At 49.0% G+C, this 27,765-nt stretch overlaps 2 protein-coding genes across 4 annotated transcripts; both read right to left on the minus strand.

The window, feature by feature from the left end:
* Positions 1-23: 23 nt before the first annotated feature.
* On the minus strand, positions 24-18,859 carry LOC120823912 (1-phosphatidylinositol 4,5-bisphosphate phosphodiesterase gamma-1). Of its 2 annotated transcripts, none has more exons than XR_013468546.1 (32): positions 17,763-18,859; positions 12,076-12,225; positions 11,407-11,500; positions 10,406-10,453; positions 9,159-9,243; positions 8,980-9,060; positions 8,327-8,361; positions 8,131-8,203; positions 7,936-8,031; positions 7,727-7,845; positions 7,526-7,611; positions 7,293-7,413; positions 7,053-7,221; positions 6,827-6,946; positions 6,627-6,737; positions 6,347-6,531; positions 5,771-5,971; positions 5,558-5,677; positions 5,275-5,458; positions 5,000-5,077; positions 4,639-4,742; positions 4,462-4,558; positions 4,313-4,379; positions 4,045-4,211; positions 3,827-3,923; positions 3,502-3,726; positions 3,208-3,353; positions 2,988-3,102; positions 2,743-2,872; positions 2,230-2,318; positions 1,907-2,091; positions 24-1,611 (listed from the first exon to the last, which is right to left on the minus strand). XR_013468546.1 is itself a non-coding variant. In XM_078107870.1 (32 exons), exons 1-32 carry the CDS (start codon positions 18,031-18,033, stop codon positions 1,551-1,553), a joined length of 3,942 nt encoding a protein of 1,313 aa, XP_077963996.1. In that variant the 5' UTR covers positions 18,034-18,859; the 3' UTR covers positions 24-1,550. The 2 variants fall into 2 exon arrangements, 1 of the variants encoding a protein (XP_077963996.1); XM_078107870.1 differs by having other exon boundaries at positions 2,743-2,904.
* Positions 18,860-20,528: 1,669 nt separating this feature from the next.
* Positions 20,529-27,009, minus strand: naprt (nicotinate phosphoribosyltransferase). Of its 2 annotated transcripts, none has more exons than XM_040184378.2 (13): positions 26,731-27,009; positions 25,559-25,686; positions 25,372-25,454; positions 24,805-24,935; positions 24,305-24,420; positions 23,625-23,821; positions 22,785-22,922; positions 22,576-22,660; positions 22,400-22,480; positions 22,209-22,311; positions 21,431-21,588; positions 21,047-21,154; positions 20,529-20,930 (listed from the first exon to the last, which is right to left on the minus strand). In XM_040184378.2, the coding sequence occupies exons 1-13, from the start codon at positions 26,975-26,977 to the stop codon at positions 20,844-20,846; spliced, it is 1,662 nt and encodes a 553-aa protein (XP_040040312.2). In that variant the 5' UTR covers positions 26,978-27,009; the 3' UTR covers positions 20,529-20,843. The 2 variants fall into 2 exon arrangements, with proteins under 2 accessions (XP_040040312.2, XP_040040311.2); XM_040184377.2 differs by having other exon boundaries at positions 22,785-22,925.
* Positions 27,010-27,765: the final 756 nt, after the last annotated feature.

The raw sequence follows: 27,765 nt of genomic DNA on the forward strand, positions 1-27,765 counted from the left end.
TCAAAAGGACATTACAGACAGGAGGATATTAAAGAGCTTTATTAAATGGAAACTTGCATAGCATTTTAAAAGTCCTTATAGTGGACATTTGGCATAGTTACGTGGAAATTTGCGTCAGCCTGAAATACAATGGCAGCATGCAAAGAAAAGCACTTTTGCATAGAAGTCCCCGCTTAGAGCGAACGCGGCATTGAGGGACGAGGGTTCGTGTCCACGGTAACATTTAAAAGGACACAACCTTCATTTCTACATAAAGTCACACTGAAATAAATGTGCAGTTCATTATCATAGCTTATGTATTAAAACAAGACCTCCACTGGTTCCATAAATAAAAGAAGTTCTATACATTGTGACACGCGACGGGAGCAGGAGGGCGTTAATAGATACGAAGCCATGCAGCGGGTAGATCGTGGAAGTGGTTTGATGCAGATCCAGTAGATTTGCATCTGTTGATTGGAGCCAGATGATGGAACTCGTTTTTATTCACAGCCCTTCTTCATCTGACTGAGATGAAAACATCTGATACGAGGGGGGTAGTTCATTCAGAGCCCTTTGAAGAGGTGTTCAAAGACCTCCTCGGTGCGATCTGGTGAGGATTTATTCCTCACAGCTCATCCAGTTAGCGCTCTCCCAGGTGGAAAAGGAGCATCTGACCTCCGGGTGGAGAGGTTCTGCTGTCAGAGTTCACGTGGAACTAAAAACCCTTTTTAAACCCATTTCATGAGCAGCTTTCTGAGCAGAATCCGCTGGTTGGTTGGAGGTTGGAGACTCGCTATTCCAGAGGTGGTGCAAGTTTTAATTGACCTTGTCCCAAAGAGCGATATCAAAGGCACATGGGTGATATTTTCTCCCTTTTGTTCCATTTGTGTTACCTGAGTTTTCCCCTCAAGACCAAAACACATTAAGAGTGAACTTTATAAGCTATAAACTTCCTCTTTTGGGTTTATACGGGTCTTTGATACCATTACTTTGATAACTAACAGTTCAGTTCTTTTTATCCTTAATTAAGACACTAGAACAGTGTCCGTTTGGTGCAGTAGGGACGTCCCTAGTCACGTGCAATGCTGTGTTATAATCACGGGGATCAATCAAAAACATTGATTGATTGCTCTCGTCTCATCTTTGACAGAATTCATCTTTTGTTTTAAAGCAGAAAAGCACTTTTTGTTCTCGTGGCAGACATTCATCACATTAAGACTTTCCATTGATGATCCGTGTTTTGATTTGGTTCATGAAATGTTAATTATTTCCTGGATGTCTTCATAATAAATGTCTTGTGTTCAGATCAACAGTCCGATGCAAAACCAAAAGGTTGCCGGTTACTTTTCTGTCCGATGATGATCAGAACTCTGGTACGTCATCATGAAATCATCAGCAGAACCTGTTTCACTCTGAATGGGTTTCAGCATCAAGTCCATGATTGCTTTTATAGCTTCATTATGTGAGGTTTTATTTATTTTTTGTCCATGAGACGCTTCTGTTTGTCACTTTTTGCTCTGGTGTCTCACAGTTTATGGTTTTTAGTCCAGTTGTGACTGTAGGAAGGCGGATTAGCTGCGCTTTGCTGTCACCTGCTGCCTCAGTTTCTCTCTTCTTTTCTTCTCCATCAGCCTGGAAAAGCAGAAATGACGTGTTTGTGTGAGTATAAAATACAATGTCATCCCCATGCAAACACGTCAGTCAGCGGATGAAAATATTCCTGGTAATCTTTAAATTAGTATCTTTATATTTGCTTTGAAACGGAACCTGACAGAACAGCTTCAAGACTTTCTTCTTTTCGGGTGGTTAACATAACTGATCTATTGTTCCGGCATAAATAATAAAGAGCGTGATGTAATAATTAACTGGCTGTGTCCTGAGGCCGTCTCCTGGGGCTCTCCCCCACCCCCCCAGTATGATCCATCACCTGTGGTTTCGAGCCTCCACCAGCTCACTCAGTTGGTCCTGAGCTGCTCGGAGCTCCTCCAGACTCTGCTGGTACCCGAGGTCCCCTGAGCCCGACCTCTCCAGGAGGGACACCTGGTTGGACAGCTCGCTGGTTCGATCCCGCAGACGCTGGATGGTCATGTACATGTTCTCATCGTCCTCCTCCTGCGGCCACGGCGGGGGGGAGGGAGGAGGAGGAGGAGGAGGAGGAGGAGGGGGGGAAAGAGGGGGCAGCGGGACAAGTGTGAGTGGTCGGTTGTGAAGCGGAGGGATCACGTCGCGCTCTCTGAGCCAACGGTGTACCTTTGCATTGACGATCTCCACGTGGACCAGAAGCGATGCCAGCTCCAGCTCTTCGCTGTAGCTGTTCTTAAGCGGGATGCTCCTGTAGCCTGAAACCGCAGATCACACAACTGATTCAAACTTTTTTGACTGGATGAATTAGTACTGGCCAAGCATCAGGCCGGTGGGTCCCACCCCTCCAATGCAGAATGGCCAATCACAGCATCCGGCAACTATAGATGGGGGCTTCATAGTCTTTCATGAAATGAATGGAACTACCAACCTCTCTACACTATGACCTGTATCTGCAGAATCAGCTGGACAAGCTGGAGATGTCCTATAAACTCACATTGGGGAGCATTCTGTCTGCTTCTCTCTAACGCATATAAGTGCTGATAAAGCCATGATAAAATCCAGAACATCTGACTGTGTGGAGCCACAGAGGTCTAATGGTCGACTCTACGATTGGCTGGCGTGTGTCGGAGGGGCGGGACTTAGCCGTGCGCTAAAAGCTAAACAGGGGTTTCTCTTCACCTGTTCGTAGCAGACGCACCGGGTAGGTCGCCTGTGCCAGGAAGTTGGGGTCACTGAACATGTCCTCCTCGAAGACGGTGAACCGCAGAAAGGAGAAGGTGGGGTTGTGGATGTCAAACACAAACTGCTTCTGCAGCCACACAGGATTCAGTCCGTTATCAGCTGGGTGGGTCAGGAGCGCAGCGTCAGTACAGAGACATGGACACAGCACAGGACACCACGTGTCTCACAGGCAGCTTTCTTACCGACGACGTCGGTCTTGCATTTGCAGCCGTCGTAGTCGGCTCCACAGATCTCCACCTCCACGAAGGGACAGACGATGCTGCGGCCGTTTTTAGGGAGATGACGGGCTCCCAGCACCTGATCCATGGACAGTGGAGGAACGTGGGAAGACGGCACAAGAAAGTCAATACGAAACGATTCTCGCTACTTTTGAAATACTTGTACTCCTACGGCCGATCCGACCTGCAACTGGACGGTGATCGGCTCCACGCGTAACGTGTCCTTGTCGAAAGGGTCGAAGGCCTCGTCCCTCATGACGTCGGGCTGTGGGACGAAGCCACTGGCCCCTCCCAGCATGAACAGGGCCTGGTTCAGCTGCATGGGTTTATCTACACACACACACAGTCACATTTATTCATGATCTATTTATCTGTATATTTAGCACAATCTGGAGTATTTTGATTCTATTCTCTGTCACTTCTATGTGTACTTGCTTCGACCTTTTGTGTAAAAGTGCACGCACACTCGCACACTGACCTGGGGTCTGGAAGTTGAGTGCGACCAGCTGGGAGCCACAGAGCCACATGGAGAGCGGGTCGTAGTTTGAGGAGTCCAGCCTCTGCCCTCTGGGGTAAACCCTGGAGAGCTGACGCCGATTGTACTGCAGGAAGCGTTTCCCTTTGCTGCGGGTGGCAAACTTCTCCGCCTTGGTCTCCGGGAAGGAGGACATGTCCCGGTACCATGCCCGCTCCGTCCCGATCTCTACGAGCAGCAGCGAATCCCCCCCCAAAAGAGGTCAAAGACAAAACCTAACGGGGAAAAAGCGAGGCGCGAGGCGGCGAGAGAGCGATGTGGTCCTTACTGTCCTCGTTGAACGGGACGGGTCTGCAGTAGATCACGAGCTCCGACAGCTCCACCGCGATCTTCTTCCTCCTCTCCATTTGCTTCTCCTCCTGCATCTATCTCCATGGAGGGGGGGGGGCAATATTTCATTATTAGTTCCTCCTGAGGGAGCTGGTCAAACATCTGATTCGTCTGGCCATACAGAATCTAGTTCAGCATCACTTGGCTCGCACTGACCCGCGCGTCGGCGTTCTGCGCCGCCGCCCTGATCTTGCCGACCCAGCTGGTCACGTCCTCCGCGCTGTCGGCCGCCACATCCAGGGTCTGAACCGGGTGGGACGACAGCTGCTGGGAGTGGATGGTGAACACGTGGGGGCGCGAGTTCTTCCCGTCCTTATGCACCACTGGACACACGCAGGGAGACAAAGCTCTGTGTGTGGGCGGGGGGGGGGTGGCGGTTTTGAAGAACTAGGCGCTAACCTGGTGTCTGTTCGTCGGGACTCACCGACATGGCAGGTGGGCACGTCGATGAAGCCCTTCAGGAATGTTCCAAGAGGACTATTCTCCGTGGACTGACACGGCAAGAAATACACACGTGCAACATGTAATTGGATAAAAACGAGCAGATCACATGACTGAAGGATCCCAACTCACTGCGTCATCCATCTCCCTGGTGGGAGAACTGGGAACCTCCTCCACGTAGTTGGCGGGGAACCACAGCTGTTTCTTCCCTCCGTAGTCACCTCGCCACCTGAGGACGCAGAAAGCGTTGACGGCGGGCTGCTCTCATTGTGAAGGAGGCCACGCGGCGCCATTGGGGGGCTTACTCACCAGCTGCCCTCCTGCTTGTCCACGTTGGTGACCAGCGCCTGCTTGGGGAAACACAGCTCGTCCTCCCTCTGAGCTCGATAGTCGTACAGCGCTTTGACTGTGCACTGAAACGCAGCACGGGACGACACCCTCGTCACTCTCTCCGCCACACAGCGCAGTTTGAGATACAACCACTTGGGGGGAGCGCATTTATTTTTTTCTGCTATGGGTTGTGTAGTTTCACTTCTAACAATTCTAACAAAGTCTTTCCATATTACCTTACAGGATGATCCATTTACTAAATGATATAATAAAGATGGTAATCGTTGAATAAGTCAAGCCTTAAAAGTGTGGCCCAACTGTACAAAAAGGTCTCACTTACCCGTGCTGAGGGCATCTTATTGGCCTCCACATAGAAATGAGGGCTGCGGACCTCATACAAAGCCCCGTAGTCGAGCTCCTGAGAGATACACCGCAAGGAAGCGTTACTGCTGCAGTCTATACTCCCGTTATTTGACTCAATCAGCTGTTTGATTTAATACAATGAAATACGTCATGTCGACCAGAAGAGAATTGTCCGGGTCCAGAATGCCATTGAATAATAAAAGCACAAATGCATGTTCATTTGTGAACCCGACAGCCGTAACGTAAACTCACGGCGGTGCCCATGCGGTCCAGCGTGTCCTCGTTGATGGGGTACCGCAGCCTCATCTTGCGGTACAGAGGATGTTTCTCATAGTAGCTCACGAGGTCGACGAGACTCTCGAACTCCGCCGAGCTGCCCAACATGAAGAGACGGCCTTCCTGCTGAATGCGACAGTGTTTGATCTTCCCCTCCGCCCTGCGGGGAGACGGACGCGGGAGGGACGACTCGTCACGACAGCCATAGAGACGAAACGCTTTAGGCGTTTTTTTTTCAGAATGAACAGGCTTCTTCTACCTGAAGGAGATGGCGTAGGAGTGGTTTTCGCTGCGTTTTCGCACCAGGAAAGCTCCGTCCCTGGGGACGCGCATCAGCATGTGCTCCGCCTGGACACGGGACAGACTGGAGTGGTACCACCTGGAGGGCACAACGCCCGGTCAATTCACTGCCTCTCGCCCACCTTCACTCGCATCTGACAGACGAGGTGTGACCTGTCTTCGGGCCCCTTACTCTCGGCTCTCGTGGGCGTTGGGCTGAGGCACGGGGCCCCCCAGCCTCATCTCGAACTCGTTGCAGCGCAGAGGCGTGTCTCTGTAGTGGCAGATGAGGCGGTAGAGGCTGTCGAACACCAGGTTGTCAGTCAGGTAGAAGCGGGTGGAGCCGGACTCCTGGCGGGAATGGATCCTGCAGTGCTGGACGCGCCCGGAGCGCCTGGAGAGAGAGGGGGAGGGGGGGGGGGGGGGGGGGCATGCGGGGGCGTTAAAAGCGCCAATCTGGCACAAAACTCTGGGCGGCTGAACAGAAGAATGGAAAAAATGACAAAAACTATCAATATTTTAATAAATGATTGATGATGAACGAATATGATCAATATTACGGTATTTATCTGTAAATTAGGTGGGCCTTTTTTCCATGGCGGAAATACAAATATTGTACCCTGGTTATTTTTACCCATTCTTTGATAGATTCTTCAATACTATGAGTATTCTATTTGTCCATATGATTACAGGTGGGCTTCTGTACTCCACTGTAAAAAAGAGAGGTCACTTTTACTTTTACAGAGACGTCCTGTTAAATATTACCGACCAGAACGAAAGGGTGTAGTCTCCGACAAACGTCTCGCTCTCCCGGACCAGGAAGGTGCCGTCTTTGGCCCCGCCCTCGCAGTACTCCTGCAGGAGCTTCTCAGCCACCTGCCGACCGTCGCGACCTCCACCCAGCTTCCCGTGGAACCAGCGCTCCGCACAGTGCTGCTCGTTATTGTTACACTCCTGACCAAATACAGCAAAGGGCAATTAAGCGTCATCGCCCCCCCTCCGAGTAATACTTCACTTCGTCCTTTATTGAACATAACCGTCTGCCCCACCTCTCTTCCTTCGTCCTCCTCCTCCTCTTCCTCGGCCGTCTGGTAGTGGGACGTCTCCTCTGAGTAGTAAATCTTATTACTGGTCAGGACGAAATAGTGCGGCGTCCACGTCTGTGAGTCACACAAAAACACCCGTTCAGCAACGACCACGCAGCGGGCGCCGTACGCGCGGTGCGGAACAACAACCGATGCACACGCACGTGGTCGATGGGGTCTTCCAGGTAAAGGATGCCGTTCTTCAGCGAGTCGCTGATGTCGTTCTCCGAGTAGCTGGCTGAAGACACCTCTTCGTACAGCGTGCCCTCGACCAGCTTCTTGTGCTGCGACAACAGGGATGAAGCTTGAGCGGCGCTGTCCGATGTGGGGGCATCGTCAGTGGCCAGATCTTCCTAAAGGCCCTTTGAGGTGTGCGTTTGGTTTGTGTACCTTGATGAGGATCTTCCTGCGGAGCTGGTACGGCGAGGGGAGCTCCTCCGCGTTGTTATCGACCGGCTTGGTGAGCAGCAGATCTCCAAACACCTTCTTGAAGTGCGTGGCCATGTTCCTCTGCTGGACCACGCTGCAGTGGTCCTCGATGGACAGGATCACGGGGTAGCTGCGCAAACACAAACGGCGTTGATCTCCGGCGGTTGTTTCACTTTCACCGACGGAACGTAAAAAGCTTACTCTGACGTGACGAAGGCTTGTTCTTTGATGGTGTGCAGCACGTCCAGGAACTTGATCTTGGAGGTCAACGTGTGACCGTGGTAGATGATCGGCAGGTCGTCAGGTCCGTCCCAACAGTCCACTGAGGTCGGAAAACAGAAAGGAACACAAGTGTTTAGCCGTTCCACACGCGGCCAGTATCTAAGGAAGTGTCATTATCTCGTTGGTTGGAATGAAATGCAGCAGAGGGTTACGTTCGATGCAGCGGCAGCCCATCCTGAGGCAGCGGGCGTAGGCTTCCAGAGAGGACTCGCTGGAAAACTGGTCACCTGTCAGGTAGCTGAGCAGAAGACAACGTGGAAACAAGTTTAAAAGGGGAAATGTACAATGCTGTTAGTGGAAATGTAAGATTTGCCGTCTCGCGTAGCGCTAGATTTGAGACACGGATGACCTACGTGTTGTGTGAAGAGGAGATCCAGTACTGAGACAGCGGCCTTTTCATGTCGTCGGCAACGACAGGCGACAGCCGAGGGTCACACACCGAATTCTCTTTAGAGAACAGGAACGTCAGGAACTGGAAAACAAAGCAAAGTGATCACACAGGGGAAAGAAACGGCCACGGCTTTTTTTTTTTTTTTTTTACAGTCGGCTCTCGGCTCTTTACCTCGTCAAGTTGCAGCATGGGCTCCGGCTGCGGTCCGCCCCTCGTGTACCCCGCGAGGAACTCTCTGACGCGACTCAGGTCCGCTGCCCAGGACTCCTGAGACCAACCCGGAGGAAGAAAGTGAGCACAGAGCAGCTGTTAAGAGAGCATCGTCGGCGTGTGGGCGGTGACGGGCCGGCGAATCCGCTTCCGTACCTTCTGGTCCATCTGTAAAAACTTCTGGAAGTCGTAGAGGGAGATCTGACAAAGCTCCGGGCGATCAACGTTCCTGCAAACAACGCGTCACGCAGCGGGAGTGAAGGTTAGAGAAAGGTGTGCGGACAGGTAAAAGGTAGAAGAGTGGGGGAGGTGAAGACCAGGGAGCGGACACCGAGGAAGAGGAAGCACTCACCGCAGTGGGAAGGAGAGCTCCAGCTGCTCAATAATCTGGGAACAGAAACAAGGGAGGAACGAGTCGGATGTAGATAAACTGTACTTTAACTCGTCCAGAACTCCATTTCAGAGGGAATTACATCTGATGGTGGATGTTACTGGCTGTGTGTTTCATTAAAAAGAGCCTCAAATATTACTGCTTTCATCCAGTGTTCCCAAAATGAATAGCAGCAAGTTGTTGCTGCTCAAAACCAGAACGTTTACAGAATGCAGGAGAGCATGCAAAGTCACAGCTAATCATTTTGATCCGTGTAGAAATGTCAACCACTGTTTCCAGTTGTCTGCAATCCTATCGGTCAAAATTAGATTACGGCTGCAGCTCTGTAATGCAGCGTGATCGCAGATTAAGTGACAAAAGGGGAAAAGGCAACGTTGATGATCGCTGCGATTAAGCGACTGATTCACTACAGTCAAATGGCAAAAACCACCCTCCCGTTTTGGAGCATGAGTGTGAAAGCAATGGCCGGGAGGAACAGTAAGATAATATATGTAAAAATACTACGTTAGGCATCAACGTACGCAGTGCAATAAGCATACGGCCCTTTTCTCCCACTGCGACGCAACTGCTTTTATGTGAGCGAAAGGTTTTTAGTACTTCTTCCAAACACTCACAGTCTTCTGAGCGTCGAACATCAGCGTTCTGTAGAGCTGGGAGAAGTTGGGGTACGACAAGTCGCTCCTGGCCTCCACCTCCTTTGTGAACAGGGAGAAGGAGAGTCGATCGGAGCGGCTCAGGGGAAATAAAATGAAAGACGTTTCACATGAATGCGACTCTTTACTTTGGCTCTGACCTGCAGCTTGTCCTTGAGGAAGCGCGTGTTGGGCACTCTGTAGTTGACCTGAGGCAGCAGACCTTTCACGTCCTTCACCGTGATGCTGGAACAAGACACAAGCGAGGGAAGGTTCAAAGGAAACACAGCGCGCAAAAGAGAACCAGGAGATGGCGCTCTTTGCTTCAAAGCGCCAAAGTCAACGGGAGGATTCGCACATTCGCAGGCGGAGAGCGAGGACTCCGAGGTTAGAAGGTGAAACGTCTTGTCCTGGACGCAGAGGAAAGCTGCCTACAGATGACCACTTACAGGATGGCATTCTCCAGCACCAACTCCTCAGAACCTCAATACCCTCATATTAACAACGAGTTTAATTATAGAAATGGAGTTTGTTGAGCTTAACGGATGTTAACAAAACGCTGTTGTGGTGCATTCAGCAGCTGTTTTATGATGTCACACCCTCTCCAGCAGCCGTCAGAGGGTTTCAATGAAATGTTTCCATTTTCTCCTGAGCACGTCCACGTCCACGGTGGCTCAAGAGATTAGCTGTTTCCACGGTGAAGAATAACACTTGCCAACGGGGCAAACTCCCTCTGTAGATAACATGTACACCAATGGCACAGCTCTTTAACAGGCTTAGTTTTTTAATCAATTACAGAGCGTATTCGCACATATGTTGTTGCAGCTTCTTCTGTGGCGTTGCTAATGTCTTTACCTCAACAATCCTTTCTTTTTTCTTTTTTAGGACAAACAACACATGGATAATGACTTTTACTGATTAACAAAACACATGCGACCGGGGAAGAAGGCGAGAGGCAGGTAGAAAAATGATCCGGGTCAACGCGCTGGGACGATCTGCTGGGGTCAACGCCCGCAATCACTGCCAGGGCTTTTTGCTCCCTCTGTCTAGCTACTGTTACTATTTTCACAGGAGACAGGAAGTTGCCCTCTCCCGGCCCATCGCATCACTTCCTGCTCCTTATCAGGCAGCGGCAGGCTGTTTGTCCTGCGGCGGCTTCCACCCAAAACAGAAGCTGGGATTTTATTAACGCGAGCATGAGAGAAAGCCGGCGTGAGACGTGCGCGGACGTGGGTGTGGATGTGCGTGGAGGTTGAGGTCATTGCAGACCCCTGACAGGGGGCGTGACACATTGTGTCATAACATCCGGATCGGGTTTCACCGCCACGTGCCACCTGCCGCGACGGAGCGGCCAGCGAGCACCCGTCACGGGCGGCTGAGGGAGATGTGATTGCGGCGAGTCACCCACCTGCCCTCGTGGGTCCGGTCCATGGCTTCAAACTGCTTCCTCAGCCACCTACAGCGGTGTGTGGGTGTGTGTGTGGGGAGGGGGGGGGGGACATGAAGAGAAAGGGGACACTTTTCATACCACATTACCACAAAAACACATCGGTCTCGTTTTACTAAAACTACAGCTTTTGAGACCAAAAACTCAAATTCTTACAATGTTTACTGAGGGATGAAATCAAATGAGAAGTGAGGTCATCATCTCACACGCTTGTTTTTTCCACTGATGAAAATAGGATGTATGTTTAAGGCACGCGTCCTTATTTTAGCTCAATGAAAATACCACCCTTATTTTCAGCTGATGATGCACTTATGAAAGCACACTTAATGCTATCTACTCACATTTCTACACACTGGCCCTTTAACTTAAAATAATCTGTATCTTATAATCTATGTGTTATTAAGTGAGGAGAATTCCAATTTTAGTTTGACTTAAAACAGAGAATTTACTTTACACAGACGGCGTATTTGTCCAACCTGGGTCCAACCCAGGAGTCGAGAGACCAAATTAGCTATTTAATTTCCTCCGACCTTTTCCAAACATATACTGCTCTCGTTATGTCGACAGCCACCTTCTATTCTCCTGCCCGCACCACAGAAGCCACAACTGCCCGCGCACGTTCATCTAGAGTCAACATTTTCATCCCCAAAACAAATGTTTGTCGTCTCCTCCGGGCAGCACCTCCCTCTCCCACCTGGTCACTGCCTCTCATTTCATCACATGTAGGCGGTGGAAGGACGGTGCTGGGTCACTCGTGAACACACTAATACGTTACATGCAGGGATGCAGGTTTAACTCTCGGTTTTCAAAACTTGATTCATTGTTTGAATATTGAAGTGTCTCAAATCAAATCGATCCACTACTTGTTCCACCGCTGGCTTCTTTTAAACCTTTAAACGTACCTCAGGTCAGTGTCCATTATCGACCAATAAGTCCTTTGAGTCTGAAACAGTGGAACGCACCTGTCAATCTGCTGTGGTGCGGGAGCTCTCTGAGTGTCCATCATCAGCCAGTTGAGCCCAGTGATCCACATGTTGACCTCCTCTTCGCTGAAGGCTGCAAAGACACGAGACAAACAAAGGGGTCGTTGTTTGGGGCACAAGCAGCGGAAAGACTCGTGTTTATTTTGAAACCTTCAAGTGTCAGTTCAAATGCATTGGCTCTGCATCTTCATTATGGTTTGTGAATATAGTAATATCAGCAAAGGAATGAATGAATAGTGCGAATCATCTCTCATTCCACACACACACACACACACACACACACACACACACACACATTGAATCATTCCACACATGACTACAGTAACTCTCATCACGGAAAAAACAAAAGGAACAGAGACGGACCTTCCTGGTAAACACTACAAACACCCTCTCTGACCCGAGAGCTCTCGGTACATACTTGTATCAGGACTTTTCCTCGTGTGTCAGGGCTTCAGTTTTCATTTCATCGTTGTAAAACAACAAATAAATGTGTCCTTGAAACATGCGGAAAACACAGAAAACTTCTGAGAGTGATAAGCAAAAGATTGTAGAGAGTAGCAGTTAAAAGTTAAATTGGGAATCACTTGCTCACACACACACGCACACACACGCACACACACACACACACAGGTTTCTCTGCACACTGACCGGCCACGCTGAGCGTCTTGAGGCGAAACTCCAGGCCGTAGAGCACGATGAAGCAGTGGGCGGTGTCAAGTTTACGGGCCTCCTCCGGGTAGCGCTCAAAATCACGGGAGCCTTTCCCCAACCGCAGCTCCCGGATCTCTCGTATGTCCACTGGAGGAGGCAGGAAGGAAGGAAGGAAGGAAGGAAGGAAGGATAGTGTTGCATGAACACAAATATGCACACAACCATGAATCACAGTTTGGCACGTTGTTCGCGTCCCTGCCAAACACACAGAAATGTGCTGCCGGAGAGCTCAACGAATGTACTGTGTGTGTGTGTGTGTGTGTGTGTGTGTGTGTGTGTGTGTGTGTGTGTGTGTGTGCGTGCGCAAGTCCACGAAGCCAAAAAACAGACGGACAAACATTTCAGCTGTCGGATGCTCCAAAAGTCTGAAGAGCTTCTCAACAGCAGGCAAAAAAACAGACACTGTTTTAGAAAAAAAGGCAGAAGTCCCTTCAAACCTCGATGGAGTCGGTCACTTTAGGGGGTGAAACAAAAAAAATATAAAAATGAAATAAAATAAAAATACAAAATGTATCAGTTTTAAAAGTACTTCTGAATTGTTCAAAGACTCGTCTGTCCATCCGGATGCAGGATGAGTAATCGTCAGCGCTTTGCATCGTCACTAACGGCAACGATGACTTTCACGTGCAGCACATCGCAGCGGGGAACCTTTGGCTGAAATACGCAGACCAAATCGAGTTATTTTTCTACCCAGATATATTTCTTGTTTTGCCTGAAGATGTACAGATGTATTCTGTCAATGCTGCACCAGTAGAAATAGAGCTCCAAATACATTTTTTGTCCTAAAACGGTTTTGAAAATAGTAAACTAAAATGTTTGTGTGACAGGATTCTAGATAAAACCTTGTCAAGCATCTTTATTTAAGGTGGTTGTTCCTTAACGGTGCATTGACACGACATTCAAATAACACTATAAAGTTTTTATCAAGGAGGATTTGTATAGATTACAGCACAAGTGTGGCAGGTTATCCCAGTAGCCATGTGTTTGGTGTGCCAGCGCTTTAAGGATGATTAAGCTTTGTTTGTCATCTGTTCAACGAGGACGTTTCCAGCTCAAGCTTTGCCTCATCATTTCATTTCTTTTCTTACTTCTTAAAAACTCAGCACTGAAAGTGTTCAAATCTGCAGGTTCAATCGAATCATTTCTACATTCAACAAGTAATCCACACACGCACACACACACTCGCACAAATGGAAAGTGACTGAGAGCCCGAGTTGCAGCGGGAGGGTTAACGGGGCGGACGAGTCGGGCGACTGACCACAGAGTCTGATGTAAACTCTGCTTCGACACCTGCAGCAGCCGACGCGCCCGCCGAGGAGAACGTATTGACACAGCAGACGTCTTGTGCAAACACACAGAACCGTGCTCTCATAGATGCTCTGGCATTCACACACCAAACACAGGCCTCCACACAGCACATGCACACAATTGAACTGAATGCACCTCTTGTAAGCCTCCGTGCTATTTTCTTCCACGCAAAAGCAAACAGGAATATTATAAGAGAACAGAGAGGGTTCGTACGCGAGGGTTCACCCCCCCCCCCCCAGCAGGTAGAAGCAGCCGGAGCGTCTGCTGCTGCTCTCTGTCGTCCCTCAGCAGGTTGTATACAATCCTGAATGAAGGAGCCAAGAGATCTGGTTCCTATCTGAGCCTCCTGCATGTGCAGACGACGGGGAGCGTGTTTGGCATCAGATTAAGAGAGAAAGTCCGTTATCTTCGGATGGAACTGTGTGCATGATTTAGTCGGACGGGGGTTCGGAGCTGGAAGAAGCAGAAGAACGCGTAACCGAATCTGACTGAGTTCTTGCCCACGGATGACGTGATCTGTTTTTTTGCGCTTATGGAGTGAAATTTCGGCAGCACTTTGAACTAACGTTGTACTTTCCTGCAGCACAGCGCCTTAAAGCATACATCTCCTATGACGTTCTATATTCCTCTTATAGTCAACAAATCCCACTTTTGCAAAAGACCAAGCAGCCCATGAATGTACTGTATGTACCAACACGTACACCCGCCAGAGCGCCAAACGAGCTGTAATCTGCATCTGAAACTAATTCACAACAAATGGACTGTTTCGTCCCGTTAAGTCATGTGTAATGAGAGCCAACCAGGGATAGGATGTAGCTGAGCTAGGGTTTTCTCTTCATTAGTAACCAATGGGCTCGGGGCTAAGAGCCACAGACAGGAAGTTGGTTTTTGGCGTTTTTCAAAGGATCTGTTGACATTCTTTAATTGGAGAAAAAAAAAAATCTTCTGGTTGCAGAGCTTCAGAGGGGGAAAAAGCTGCAGCGCATCTGGACACAAATCTATCCAACTATATTGCCATTCACAACCGCAGATCCCATAAAACTGAATATTCCAAAACATTCATCTGCTCAAAGCAATTCTGAATGGATATTTCCTGTCAAAAACGATATCTCAACACTTTATCTTGCTGGATGAGAGTGGATGACTCCCTCTTAAATAAAGCCGAGGCAGCTGTTTTCAAGGAGGAGGGAAAACCTTGAAGGTTGATCGTTGTGATAGTTTCATGGCCGCGTTGTGTTACACACACACATCTGATGAATGCAACCAAATAGAAAAACAAATGCACTTTTGGATAACATGTTTATGTTCAGTGCTGTTGCTGAAACTCGAGAATCCAAAGACGTTGGTAAGTTACACACGCCGATAGGTCAGCAGATACACACACACACACACACGAGGCATGATGTCTCCGGCTGTGGCCTTCAACACTGGTGCATGGTGGTGATAAAGACACACAGGGCTTCTTCAAAGAGTCGGTCGGAGGAAGTCACACCGTGGGCCAACTGGAGACACATCAGAGTAGAAGATACTGCCAGCGGTCTCACACAAAGAAAGAAACTCAGGAATCATTGTCAGAGAACTTGGCAAAACTAAGCGTCTATCAGTCTTCGGTGAGCTCGATGCCTTCGCTGAATGAAAGCACCCTGAACGCACCATGAGTTTGGGTGCACTGCTGACCTGAAACCACCAGCCGTGGATAATTGCAGTGCATTTCCAGTGAAACAAACTGCTCTTGGTGCAGCTGGTGACATCACCCCCGACCAGATGGCAGACGTCTACTTGGGAGTTTATAAATCACAGGGAAGCAAAACTACGGGAGACGAGAATGGGAAATAAGCACGAGGGCGGGTCATAAAATGGACAAAGGAAAAAGTAAATGACTAGTGATGACTAGAGGGGGAGGGTTGAACTGTAAGGACTTCTAACCCCGTTGACATCTCAGTAAAACTAACTAATGCTGAACTTTGATTTGTGAATAAGTGACAGTTTTAGTGGCAACGCAAAGCAGCTACAAGTTTGGAGCAAAGGGAGGCTGATCCAATGCAGGTAGGAATTAAAAACCAATTAAACAAAAGGGCGGTATCAGTATCGCACACAGCGATGCAGCTGTAATCTCACTCGGCGCGAGCTAACGAAGCAGCGCCTCATTTTGTGGTCCATGTCTTTGCTTCCTGCAGAAGATGCTGGACCTTTTGTTCCCCTGCAGCCAGCCAGTCCTTCGATTGGAGACGGGAAGCAAGACCCTCCCCGATAACCCCACGCTTCCTGTTCCTCGCGCTTTAATACCTCCGCTGTTTGCCAAGGCGCTCGTGTCAAAGACAAACAGCGCGGCCGAGGGAGAGACTTTATGTTCAGGCAAACGCCAGGAGAAAAAAAACAAACAGGCAACAAAAACACAGGAAGGAAAATCAGGAGAGAAAGGGGGGAGCGGGGGAGGGGGAGGGGGGGGGACTAGACAGAGCGATGGGGTCATTTAGATAAATATGAGTTGGATTTCTCAGAACAAAAGAATCGGATTATTAACCTGGACTTCAGATTGAAAGCGAAAGCAAACAGATGATAAAGGGCGTTTTAGTGGAGGGAGGAAACCGGGAGAGGACCGCTGGGGGAGGAAGACGGGTGGGAGGGGTGGGAGGAATACGAGGGTCGCTGAGCGATGGAGCTGTGGGAGATCAAGTGAAGGAGAGACCTGCTGAGCTCCTGGAATGTGCCGCTGTGTTTCTCCAGAGGGGGGGCGCTCTCTTTTTCTTTTTTTTTTAAAGGGCCGCTGGCGGGTTATGAGCGCAGAGGTGGTGTGGGTGTTGTCCTTTGCATATGCGGGGGCTTTATGACTACGGATAATAGTCTAATAAGTCCCCCCTCCCTCTCCTCCCTACCCCCCGAGCAGAAACAACACCTACATCTGTGCAGCTGCCACAAGCGTTCAGAGAATGGGGGTTTGGGGGGGGGGGGGGTTACTGCAGATGCAGCGGCCTTGGGAGGATAACACACATAGATAAAGAACAGGAGCAACTGAACGTCTTCCACCAGTCGACACCAGTTCTGTGGGATTGTTACGTGCAATAAGACACGGGTCACGTCGTCGTAACACTGTTGACACTCGCGTGTTTCGGGACGTGATCCTCCGGCAGCTTCTTCGTCCTCCATCTCCGTGTTTCTTTAACTGTTTGATTCCGTTGTGATGCCCAACGGGCCGAAGACGTTTCCCTCCACCGTCCACTGTCTTCTCAACTGGGGACTGAAAGAATTCCCCTGAGCGGGATGACGGCAGTAAAGCTATTCGTCTCTCACGGGGGCCTCGCCACTTCTTTTTCCTGCACGGCGCTCCCATCGAGTCCTGGAGTTACAATCGCACGTGGCAGACAGAAGGCAGCGAGTTCTCCCCGGTGCTGACAGACACTGCAAGGAATCCTACCCCAGGTCAGACAATAGGATACACGGACTAGGTCCACCAAGACCTAACAAGTCCTTTCTTTAAGTTTCAACCTCAACAGAGGATGGAGTTCACTCAGCTGTCATGTTGATTCATTTCAGTGTGTCATCGGCAAAGATTATGCCAAATTTATTAAATAAACCAGATAATCTTTCGTTGAAAGTGTATTGATATGTGATACACAAGGAGCAATGAGAGCGCAATGCCTAATTAAGAGAAAGTCTAAAATTCTGATTTAATAAGGAAAGTATTGGACCAAATGTCTGAGAAACAAGACTGAGTCGCGCAGTCAAAACAAACGGTCGATACGAAGCAGTTCTCCTTCCAATAGAAACATTTTGGCCGACGCTAAAAGAGTTTAGATGTTTTATATTCAGTCCTTGTTTTAAAAGGGTCAGTTCAGACAAAATGCTTTTTCCAACGGACACCTAACAGTGTGTAGCAAATGCAGAGTTCTAAACCTGTGGAACGTCTGCTGCCACGCTACAACAATGGGCATCAATGGCGTCATTGTTTGTGGTGGTGAAATATTGACCTCATACAGTCGTCCTCCACGTGGGGTCATAATATGTTTTTATCTAATATTAAATAAATACTTTTGGGGATTAGTTCAGTGATAAAAACAATCTGCGAAAGAGCGTTTTTCTTTGGTTCCACCAACCTGTGATGAAGAGGAGGTTGTATTTGTTTAAGGGGCCACAAGCCAAAAGGTTGGGACCATCTTTAGATACTAAATCTGCATCCATGAAGTGAAGGATGTGAAGAATATAAAAGTGTGAACATGATGCATGTGACTGAAACGCACCACGGATGTCCCCTTCTCTCCCATGAACTTTGAGCCCAGTAGGTCCACTCAGTCCTCACCCTCTAAATCAATACTCACCCTCTCCTTCTACTTTCTCAGGGTTTCGTCCCCACACTATCTGCCGCATGTCTTGCTTTATCTGGAAGGTTCTCCTCTCGGGCCTCTGGGACTTCTTCTGGTAGAAGAGGGTCATCACTGTCCCCATCTCGAGGCTGTGGAGGATGCGCGGGCCGGCCTCCGTCCAGTCCAGCGCCCGGGATGCTGTGGCCGGACCCGGAGACCCCGCGGGACCGCCGGCGGCCCCCTCGGCACAGCCGTTGTGGCAGCCGCTGAACCTGGCTGCACACATCTTCACTGCATAGCTACGCGCACACCTCACAGGATCACTGGTGTGTGGGAGGATGCCAGGATGCCTGTCCGTTAAAATCCCTTTAATCCGCGAAGGCTCTAATTGTCAAACATGTCCACGCCACCGGGGACGGGAGGAAACGGTCCTTCCGAATCACAGCAGGCACGAGATAGAAGTGGACAACCAAAAGACAGCAGATATCACTCTGGAGCAGGAACCCCTGAAATGGGATGAGTGGTCCCCTGGTTTCTGTGGAAGGGGGTGTGGGGGAGAGGGGGAGAGGGTATCTTCGGCTTATCCTTTCCAGATGCTTCAGGCAGCACACCAGCGCAATCCTCCCCGCCGCTGGCCTCGGGTTTCCATTCTCTGAGTGTCCTCCTGCCGCTCCTCGCTTTGCCGCTCACTGGACTCCGCGTCCCTCCCGCTCGGAAGACTTCTGCGGGGACGCGTCGGGCGGGCAGCCGGGCGAGGGAGAGGACGCGTAACGGCGAGAGACAGAGACGGAGAGAGAGAGAGAGAGAGAGAGAGGGAGGCGCGCGCGCACTGGAGACCACGGAGCGGTGTCTCTCCCATCCGCCGGACCCTTCTCCCCCCCAACCCCTTCCCCCCTGCACTCACTCCTCCTCCCTGGGCACGTTGCACCGCCGTCGGGAGCCCTTCCCCTGCAACCGAGGGCTGGAGGCGGGCCGCGGGCCGCGAGAGAGCCGTCCCGGGGTTCCTCGAACCGGGATCCCCCGCTGACGTCTGCTCGGTCTGCGCGTCCGACGCCGGAGGTTCTCGAGAGGAACTTGAGGCTGGCCGACCGGAAAAAGCTGCTGTATACTGTAGCGTGTGGGAGGGGGAGAGGGGGGAGAGAGCAGAGCGACCTCGGCCGGTCTCCGGCAGACCTGCAGCTCCGGTGGAGAGATTGGACGCGTTGGTGGGGATCGGTGAGGTCAAGAGGTCACGTCGGGTTAAACGAGGAAGGTGTCGGGGTGTGTGAAAGTCATCACCAACAACCAATCATCAGCGCAGATGTTTACCTGCTTGCTTTTACGATCCACAGTAAATAAGAACAATCCTTTAATAACAGCAACAAGTATATCAATAAGTCATAAATAAAAATCAGCAAATAACAATTCTAAATCTATTTGTTTTGTTGAACCTAAATCCAATGAACACTTGATGTTAATATATAACGACAAAGGTGTAATCGGTAGAGTGCAGATACCACATCTCCATCCTGGTGACTGGGTACGAGCTACTTGGCCCCCATCTAGGTACCAACGGCCTGCACGGCCCCGTAAGCACATTTCCTTAAAACGTGTGAAGTAAGACAAAAGACACAAGCTTTTCAAAACAAAATTAAAACCACAAAGATTTCTTTAAAGCTTTTTTTATACTAATATAAATGGATGTGATGTGCTCCACGTGTCTGATGGGTGTACCTGCAGGTCTACTACCACTGGTCAGCAGGCCAACTATTCGTACTCAGGGAGACCCCCATGCCAACGTCCCCCCCTAAACCATGAACTCTGAACCCTCAGGGACTCCACTGACGTCGCCTGTGTGTCTGTGAGGGCTTTAAATATGAATGGGACGGCACTTTGCTGCCACGTGTCCCGTCCCTTTGACATCAAGAAATAGGATTTATTATTAAGGTTTTTTTCATACATTTAAACTGATTCGAATGTCTTTCCTCGTAGGATGAGAAGTAATTTATTCATTGTTTTTTTTAATTGCTTCGATGCCTAAATTGAATATTTTAGATTTGGATACATTTTACATGTATCATTACATTTTAATATGTCTGAACCAATGCGCGCCGTCCTCCTTGTTTACCTTATTTTACGTCTCCTTGCTTACGCTGCTTTTTACCATATTATTTCACCATAATACCATTGTGGGTAATTCCCTTCAGTCAGCATCTAATGCTGAGAGGCGAAAAGCTTCTTGAGATCTTTCTTGGTCACATATTCAACTGGTAAAGGGAGATTCTCTCTCACGCTAAACCATTGTAACTTATTTTATTTATTAGATCCCTTTTGGTTTGCAGTGGGCTGATCCTCTGATTCGTGGCTGGAGGAGTAGTCGGAAGCTGGAGGCGTTCTGGAGAGGTGGAACCCACACAACTAAGCAGCAGAAATTGCAATAATCCATGTTTTGGTCCCAAGAGAGCAAAAATCCCACAGACTGTATGAGTATGCAACCTCCTATATGGGTTCACCGGAGTCTCGTTGCTCAGATATTCACTCCCCTTTTAGTCTCCACCGTGTTCTGAGCTCTGCAGCTGCTAATGAGCCACTAAGTCACCATTTAGGCCCAAAGCTTGTTGAGCCTTTACTAATTAAGCCTGATCTTTAATTAAGAGTAGAATTATTTTAAACCATTGTTTTATTGGTACCTAAGGCTTAAGTAAAAGTGAGCTACTTTTAAATACATTTCAGGCAGTTTAATACCTTATTAAAGCGCTTCTTCTGATTCTGCCCTGGTTTCAATGTAGAAAGCGGGACGAATTGTGCTCCACCTTTTTATTATCCATCTATTAAAATTGCGCCGCAGTTTCTGGTTGAAGACATCCAACCACAGTCCAGATGCTGTATTTTCATTTGCTTCCATCTGTCCACTCTGGACTTTTCAAAAGTACAAAGTCACGTTCTGCTCATCTCAACCCGGTTGTGCAGATATTCGTATTTGCGTATTCCATCAACGTCAGCGTTATGGTGCAGTTCATCGGGAACGCGGACGACAAACGTATGCGCTTCTCTCCCCGTGAGGCACTTTGGAAAAGAGTGTCGTTAAAAAAAAAAAGACTAAAAAGACAGATGGATTCAGTTGGCCAGAAGAAAGCTGCTGTTGTTGGAGCTTCCTTTTCGGATCTCTGTGAGCAGGTGATGGAGCTCCTCTGACAGCGCCACCTGGGAGGAATAGAACGCCATAATTAGGACACGAACATAGTTAGCGAGCCTGTGTGGCTGTGCATTCACGTGTGTGTGTCTCCCACTGCGGACGCGTTTGTGTGTGTGCAGCTCACTCCGTAGGAGTCTGGCTCCTGCAGCCGCTTGTGTCGAGGGTGCAGAGTCTGCAGGGAAGTCTGGACCTTCACTCTGGTTTCTGCAGCGCTGCTCAGAGGGTGTGTGACCTGCAAAGAGTGGGAGACACATTCACGAAGACTAACGTCATACAAAGTACAGCACGATACTTACTTTCTTCTCTGGCAATAACTGCGCTTTATTGTTATATTTATATTCCCCATATTTTTGCTTTATCCTTGATGCTTTTTTCGCCTCTCTCGTAATACCTTTAAATGAAAATGACAGACACTAAAATTTGAATAAACTGCTTTTGCTCACATGATAAGCCAAATATAACAATCACATGATTGAAAACCAGCCGCTGGTCTCCTAATTCTGCTCACCCGCCCTTTGGTGAACACCTCCTGGCGCAGACAGGTGACCTGAGCAGGAATGACTGAGAGTCTGGAGTCATCACACATCAGAGGGTAACAGCTCAGAGAGACTCCTGCCTCTGGAGGAGACTCCACAGCGAGACACACCAGGTCCAGAAAAGGGTGGCCTGGAAAGGGAGGAAGGAGTGGGAAGGTAGACCAGGGAGGCTCACATGTTCACTGTGCATCAGGAAACCAAGCGATTCTCTCTCTACAGCGTGAAGGAAGCGATAGAGAGACTCTACACCGATACCAGGGGCCCGTCCATTGTGTCACCTAAATCAAACCATCGCATTCACCAAATGGGGAGTTTTTTTTCAGTCCATCCTAACTAGTTGGGCTGAGCTCCACGTTGTCAGAGACGGCTCAGCTTTCATGAGCGTGAACCTGGACTTCTGCTCCAATGCAAAACACCAGCATCATGTATGGGTGACATGAACACATTATCTTCTCACAATAAAGTATAGTGTAGAATTGGTGTCTGTTTTGGATGCTCCAGCAAACAGAGGTCTTTGAATCCTTAATGCAAGTATAATATAGAGATTGCCAATAAAGGCCCCGTCCACCCAGTAACCTTAAAGGGACGGCTGCCGTGATGCTCTATTTGGTCTGGCAGCTGTTGGCCGGCTGTAGCTCTTGGAATGGCACTAAAAGAAACGGCCATAACTAAAGTAAGATGGTAAAAACAGATTCAAAAGGTGTGTTGCGACGGAGCTGAAGAGAGCTGACGGTAGACGTGGATCCTCACCCTCAGCGTCCAGCAGCCTGTAGACGGCTTTCCTCCCGGGGACGGTGCTCTTCTCAGGGTCCTCGCTGATCTTCATCCTGGGTCTCCCCCTCACCTCCACCAGCTGATACACAAACCCAAAGCACGGCGGGGGAAATGTTAAGACGGAGAAGGCGGTCTGAGGCATGTGAAGCGCCAGTGACGGGCGTTACCTTATACACGCAGCCCAGCGAGGGTTGCCGCGTGCAGGTGACCAGATGTGTTCCGACTCCAACCACATCGATCTCATTCTCCTGCAAGAACAACGCACAGAGTATCAGGGAGAAGCGAGGGGAAACACACCTTCTTGCCTCGTCATGAACAATCCAGCTGTTCGGTCGGCATCTACCTTCTTGTTGAGCTCCACCATGCTCTGCTCCGTGATGTTGTTGGTCCCAACGATGATCAGCGAGTCGAAGGCGGAGACAGAGAAGCTGCAGAGCGACAACAGACGGATCAGACGCGGCGCGCGTCCTCACTGCAGGTTCTAAAGACGCACGTGCGCACGCACACACACACGCACGCATGCACGCACGCACGGCGCGGCACCTGACTCACTGCTCGCTGCAGAGTCTGAAGACGCGGCGGACGTCAACCGACTGCCTGCAGAGGTCCCCGCTGTCCAGGCGAACTCCTACAGGCCTGTAGTCCAGCTCGCACAGAGCCAAGGCCACGGCGCAGAAGTTCAACAGGCCACTGCTGGAATCACACACACACACACACAAACACACACGCACACAGTCAAGGTTCATCACATGAGACACAAACTACTAAAATGAACAAGTCACTCTGGGTTTGGGGGAATTAGCTTTGAGTGTTAAACGTCTTTAGGGTTAGCAAACTTTAACACTATCGGATTCCTTGGGTTGAACCTCGCTCAGTGTACACTAGTGACACCTGCTGGTAGGAGAAGCACATTGTGCTTGAACCATTGATGCTCAAACCACGTGAAAGGTAAAGTAAAACCCCTCTTTAGTGGACCTCTGAGACGTGAGACCACCACTATTACACATTGCACCCTTTTATTTAGTAAGTATGAACTGTCAAATGAATGTAGCGCACTGCAAAAGTAAAATATTTTGCTTTGAATTGGTGAGCAGCTGAAATATGAATTAGCATGAAATGAATTTCTGAGGTAAGATACAGTACCTGGGGAATATACTTATATGTCAGCATTGTGAAACAAAAACCGTGCTATATAATTTAAGTTAGAAAGTTAGGAAAATGTACTAATATTTGCCTTATTATCTATTTAATCGTGAGGAATTAGAAATTGCATGAAAACCGAAGTCCTGAAAAACAGGGATTCTACAGAAAGTGAGACGTTTGGCAACAATCAAACTTATAAAAGTCTCAATACGTTGTTTTTTTAGGATCAGAGTTAACTCCGTGAGTTACCGGCCAACACTGTAGCTGTCAATCACAGGCAGGAAGTTCTGAGGGTAGGCAATGGCGTAGGACAGAAAGGCCGCCAACTCGCCCTCGCTGATCTTCCCCGGCTCGCCTCCCAGCAGCTCACACACGCGCCTCAACCAGCCCTTCGTCAGCGAAATGACGTCCACCGGATCAGGGTCCCCATTCCGCGCCACAAGGGTCTGGTTGTAAGCGTGACGCAGGGACATCATTAACGACAGTTAACCCCCATCGACCCCCTTCAGCTCACTGAGACGACTTCTCTGTGATGAGAGAACCTGGAACATGTGACACCTCCTCTGTGTTTGAATTAAAACATGATTTGTGCTTTTTTCCCCTGATGTTTGTTTCCATTGTGATGCCACAACTAAGTTCCACACTTCCAAACTAAATAACTGAAACAGAAAAGCTAAACAGGTTTGCGTTGACTTGTTATATCATGTCAAAGACTGAGTGAAATTATTTAAATAATCGAAATATGCCACGTTCTAAGTGTTCACGTGTGCACAAAACACTCTGAGCAGCACATTACAGCTGCGATGCAGGAAGTCGACCCACAAATCAATCACATGGTCTGGATAATGATGTACGATAACTACAGTTGACGAGCTAAAAATGCACAAAAGTGCGGCCCTTTAAGCACGACCCGAGTCGACGCTACTCACTTGTGGCCGGACCTCCTCCAGGGAGGAAAAGGAGGTGACGTATGAGTGCGCCATGGTCCCCGCGACCGGGATCCCGTACAGGAAACCGGCCTGAACGTTACTGGTGAGATCGAACCCTGGAAGGCGGGACCTGGGTGTCAGTCATCACGCTGAAGATTCCGGCCCGAGGCGACACACGCCAGTAATGAACCGCTGTGCGGCGTTTAGAAAAAACAGTCGCCGTTGCGTCTTCTTCACTGTGTTATCAAGTCATTGCGATCTACGCAGCTCTTAACATTCCTCACACACACGGGAGGTTTTTCTGCTCCGCGCGCTGAAGGACCCACTTAAGTGGATCCATGTGTGTCTCCTCTCAGTGAGGACGCCCACATCTCGCCGTGCATTTTTGACCTGGACGGCAAGTTGTTGTCGTCGTGCCACCTCGAAGAGGAGCGGCCCGTATGCTCCATACAAACAAAAGAGTGACAGGATCTATGAACACACACACACTCACAATTCACCTCCAACGTGTGTGTACCGCGAGGCGGTGAGGCCTCCATCTGGGCCCTGGGCCCTGCGGAGGCCCATCTCCAGCAGCTTCCTCCTGGGGCCGGCCGCCAGGCGGAAGCGGCCAGCGTTGCTGCACACCAGGCTGACAACCGAGACGAGGGGAGGAGCAGTATGAACATGTGCCGTTTCATTTGGTTATGTACAGTTAGCGCTTTAAGTGCTTTACATAGCCGCGCCTCGGGTTTCTTCATTTTCAGGTAAAACATTGTTTTAATTAACCTCTAAAACTCGCCTGAATGTGTAAATACTTTTTTCACATGCCACTTTATCAAAGCTGCAGAATAGGATACTCACACCCGGGGGAACTATTTCAACGCAAGAAATCATGTTTTCTACGGGTTCATTATAAATACAAATACTCCAGTTAATATAAATAGATTCCCTCATTCTTCCATTTTGCATATGTTGTATCTTAATCTCGGTCATTCCGGCCAAGCAAAGCAGAGTTCACTCATGCAGATTGCACACAGTATAAATTACCTTCAGAGGACCACCTGGTTTTCCTGTATGTTTGTTACCTGGCATAGTTGACCAGACACAGCAAACTGGTCTCCAGCAGTTGGACCACAGCTAGCGGACCTGACACCTCCATCAGAGGCACCTGCGCATGTTTTAGAGATGTGAAACCGGTTATTCCCTCTGAACCCACCCACATCACAACCCGGCTTTTGACATTTGACCCCGAATAGCTGCGGCAGAGCTCACCCTGGCAAACACCACGGAGCCCTCCGGGACGGAGCGGAGGGTGACGCCGGAGCAGTCCAGGCCCCGCAGGAACTGGAAGAAGGCCGGGTCGGTGGCGGGGGGCAGGACGGAGCGCAGGAACTCCACATCTGGATGCACAAAACACGAGACGTAAGCACAGCAGCTGGACAACAGGCGCGGGGCCGGCGCCAGAGGGGTTCCATCAGAACACCAACACTCACCCGGCTCACCGCACGCACATGTACAGTAATAGAGCTGAAAAGCTCTGTAAAGCTTAAGTTCAGCAGTGGAAACCAACAGAATTCAGAAATTAAATGAAATTTACTTGAGTATTTCTGTGTTATGCGCCTTTAAACTTCTACTTCACTACTTTTATTGGTTACCTTGCTGATTGAGAAATAAACATACAGTACATAAGACCCCCAGAGATGGTTGGACGATGCTTACATTGGTGTCATTGAGAACTGTAGTGAATCTGCATGGCAGGAAACTACGAAGGTCTGTGTTTGTGTCCAACATCAGCCTCCTAAAGGTACCGATAATGTGAATTATTCACAACTAGTTGAACTTTAGCTTGTGGATGTCTAATACATCTCAAATTATCTCCATGAGGAACGTCATGATATGAATAGGGCTTATCTTATTGCACAGCACGTATACCTCGATATTCTATTATTATCTTTGCTACTATCACAATATGATGCATTGCTGTAGATTTAACTGGCAATCCAAAGTACTTGGACTGCTGCTTTCATGGTAAACCCTCAGTATAACTAATCCCATCATACAATAGAATTAGTCATCATTATACATAATGCGTTGCTTAATGTACATTTCGCTGATTACTGATCTACTTTACTGAATACAACCCGTTAACTCGCAGTGGAGAGAAGAATCTATGTTTTATAGATCTGTATGAACGCATCGCTCAATGTACACCATTCACGTGCCTTAAAGATTAAGTCTAAAGGTCAAAGTTCACCACTTCTCATTGAAACCACCCCAGGGGTTGCGCAACCACCGGCGGCGTGAGAGAGTCTGAGGAATCATCTAAAGACGCCCCGATGGAGGTGACGAGAGACGCGTTCGGCCATTACGTCATGCCGTTTGACCAGCTGAGACCCCCCCTCGCCGGGGTCGCTCCCGGGGGGAGGGGGGCGGTGCAGCCTCACCTTCGTCCGTGAAGCGGAATGTTCGCAGGAACAGCAGACAGTCGTGCAGCCCCGCGAACAGCGAGAAGCCGCCGCCGAACGGGTTGTCCCGGAAGAAGAGCTCGAACACGGCGGGCTCCTGGTGCCGCCCGGTCCGCCAGTACGCGTACGCCATGGTGAACTGGTACAGGTCGGTGAGCAGCGGGGGGACCCGCTCCCGAACCGAGCGCTCCATGGCCGCGCGCATGTCGCTGGACGCCGCCGCCATGTTGGTTTCTTCTTCACTGGTGAACTCTGGGACTTTGAGTTCCTCATGAGGGAGCGAAAGTAGCGCTGCGAGTCCGGTCCGCAGTTTTGTGGACTTTTACCTTTTGTAGTTGTACGTGTAGAGAATGTTAATTAGTAAATGCTAATATACCCAATAATGGACCCGCTAATGTTGTTGAATTGTGTCTACAAGAGTCCTATTTTATGAGATAATGCAGCATCTGCCAAGTGACAGCTCCAACAATCGAAAATGTGTATGGAGTTAAATAATAGTACAACAGATAAATACTTTAAGTATCAAAGTAGCGTTGAATCATTATTTGTATGCACAATGTAGAATTGTCAATAAAGAAATAATGTAATATCTTTGTGCTTTTTTGGTTTTCGTTTCAACATGTTTTTTTTTTTACCAAAACATTCAATGAAAACTGTATATACAATGTGTAAAGTTGCACTCACCAGCAGGAGTATTTGTACTGTGTATTTTTTTAATGCCCGAGCTCGCATAAAGGTATTAACCTTCTGAATGTCCGGACATATCGGCATCTTCTAACTGATTATGATCCGGTACTAAGTCAATACACTGTGGACATTTTCAATAAGCCCTGACTGACCCTGACATCCTACCGGTCACTCCCTTCACTCTCCACATGCACATCACTTGTCACTTTCTGTTCCCAGGTGCACCTACTTTTAAAACTTTTAAACATTTTTTAAACTGTATTCCTTTATTTTTGAACTAACACATACTAACCCATAGCATATTTTATTATATTTTATTTGATTCCC

Source organism: Gasterosteus aculeatus, chromosome 8, assembly GCF_964276395.1.
Source record: "Gasterosteus aculeatus chromosome 8, fGasAcu3.hap1.1, whole genome shotgun sequence".
In the NCBI taxonomy this organism is placed as follows: Eukaryota; Metazoa; Chordata; class Actinopteri; order Perciformes; family Gasterosteidae; genus Gasterosteus; species Gasterosteus aculeatus.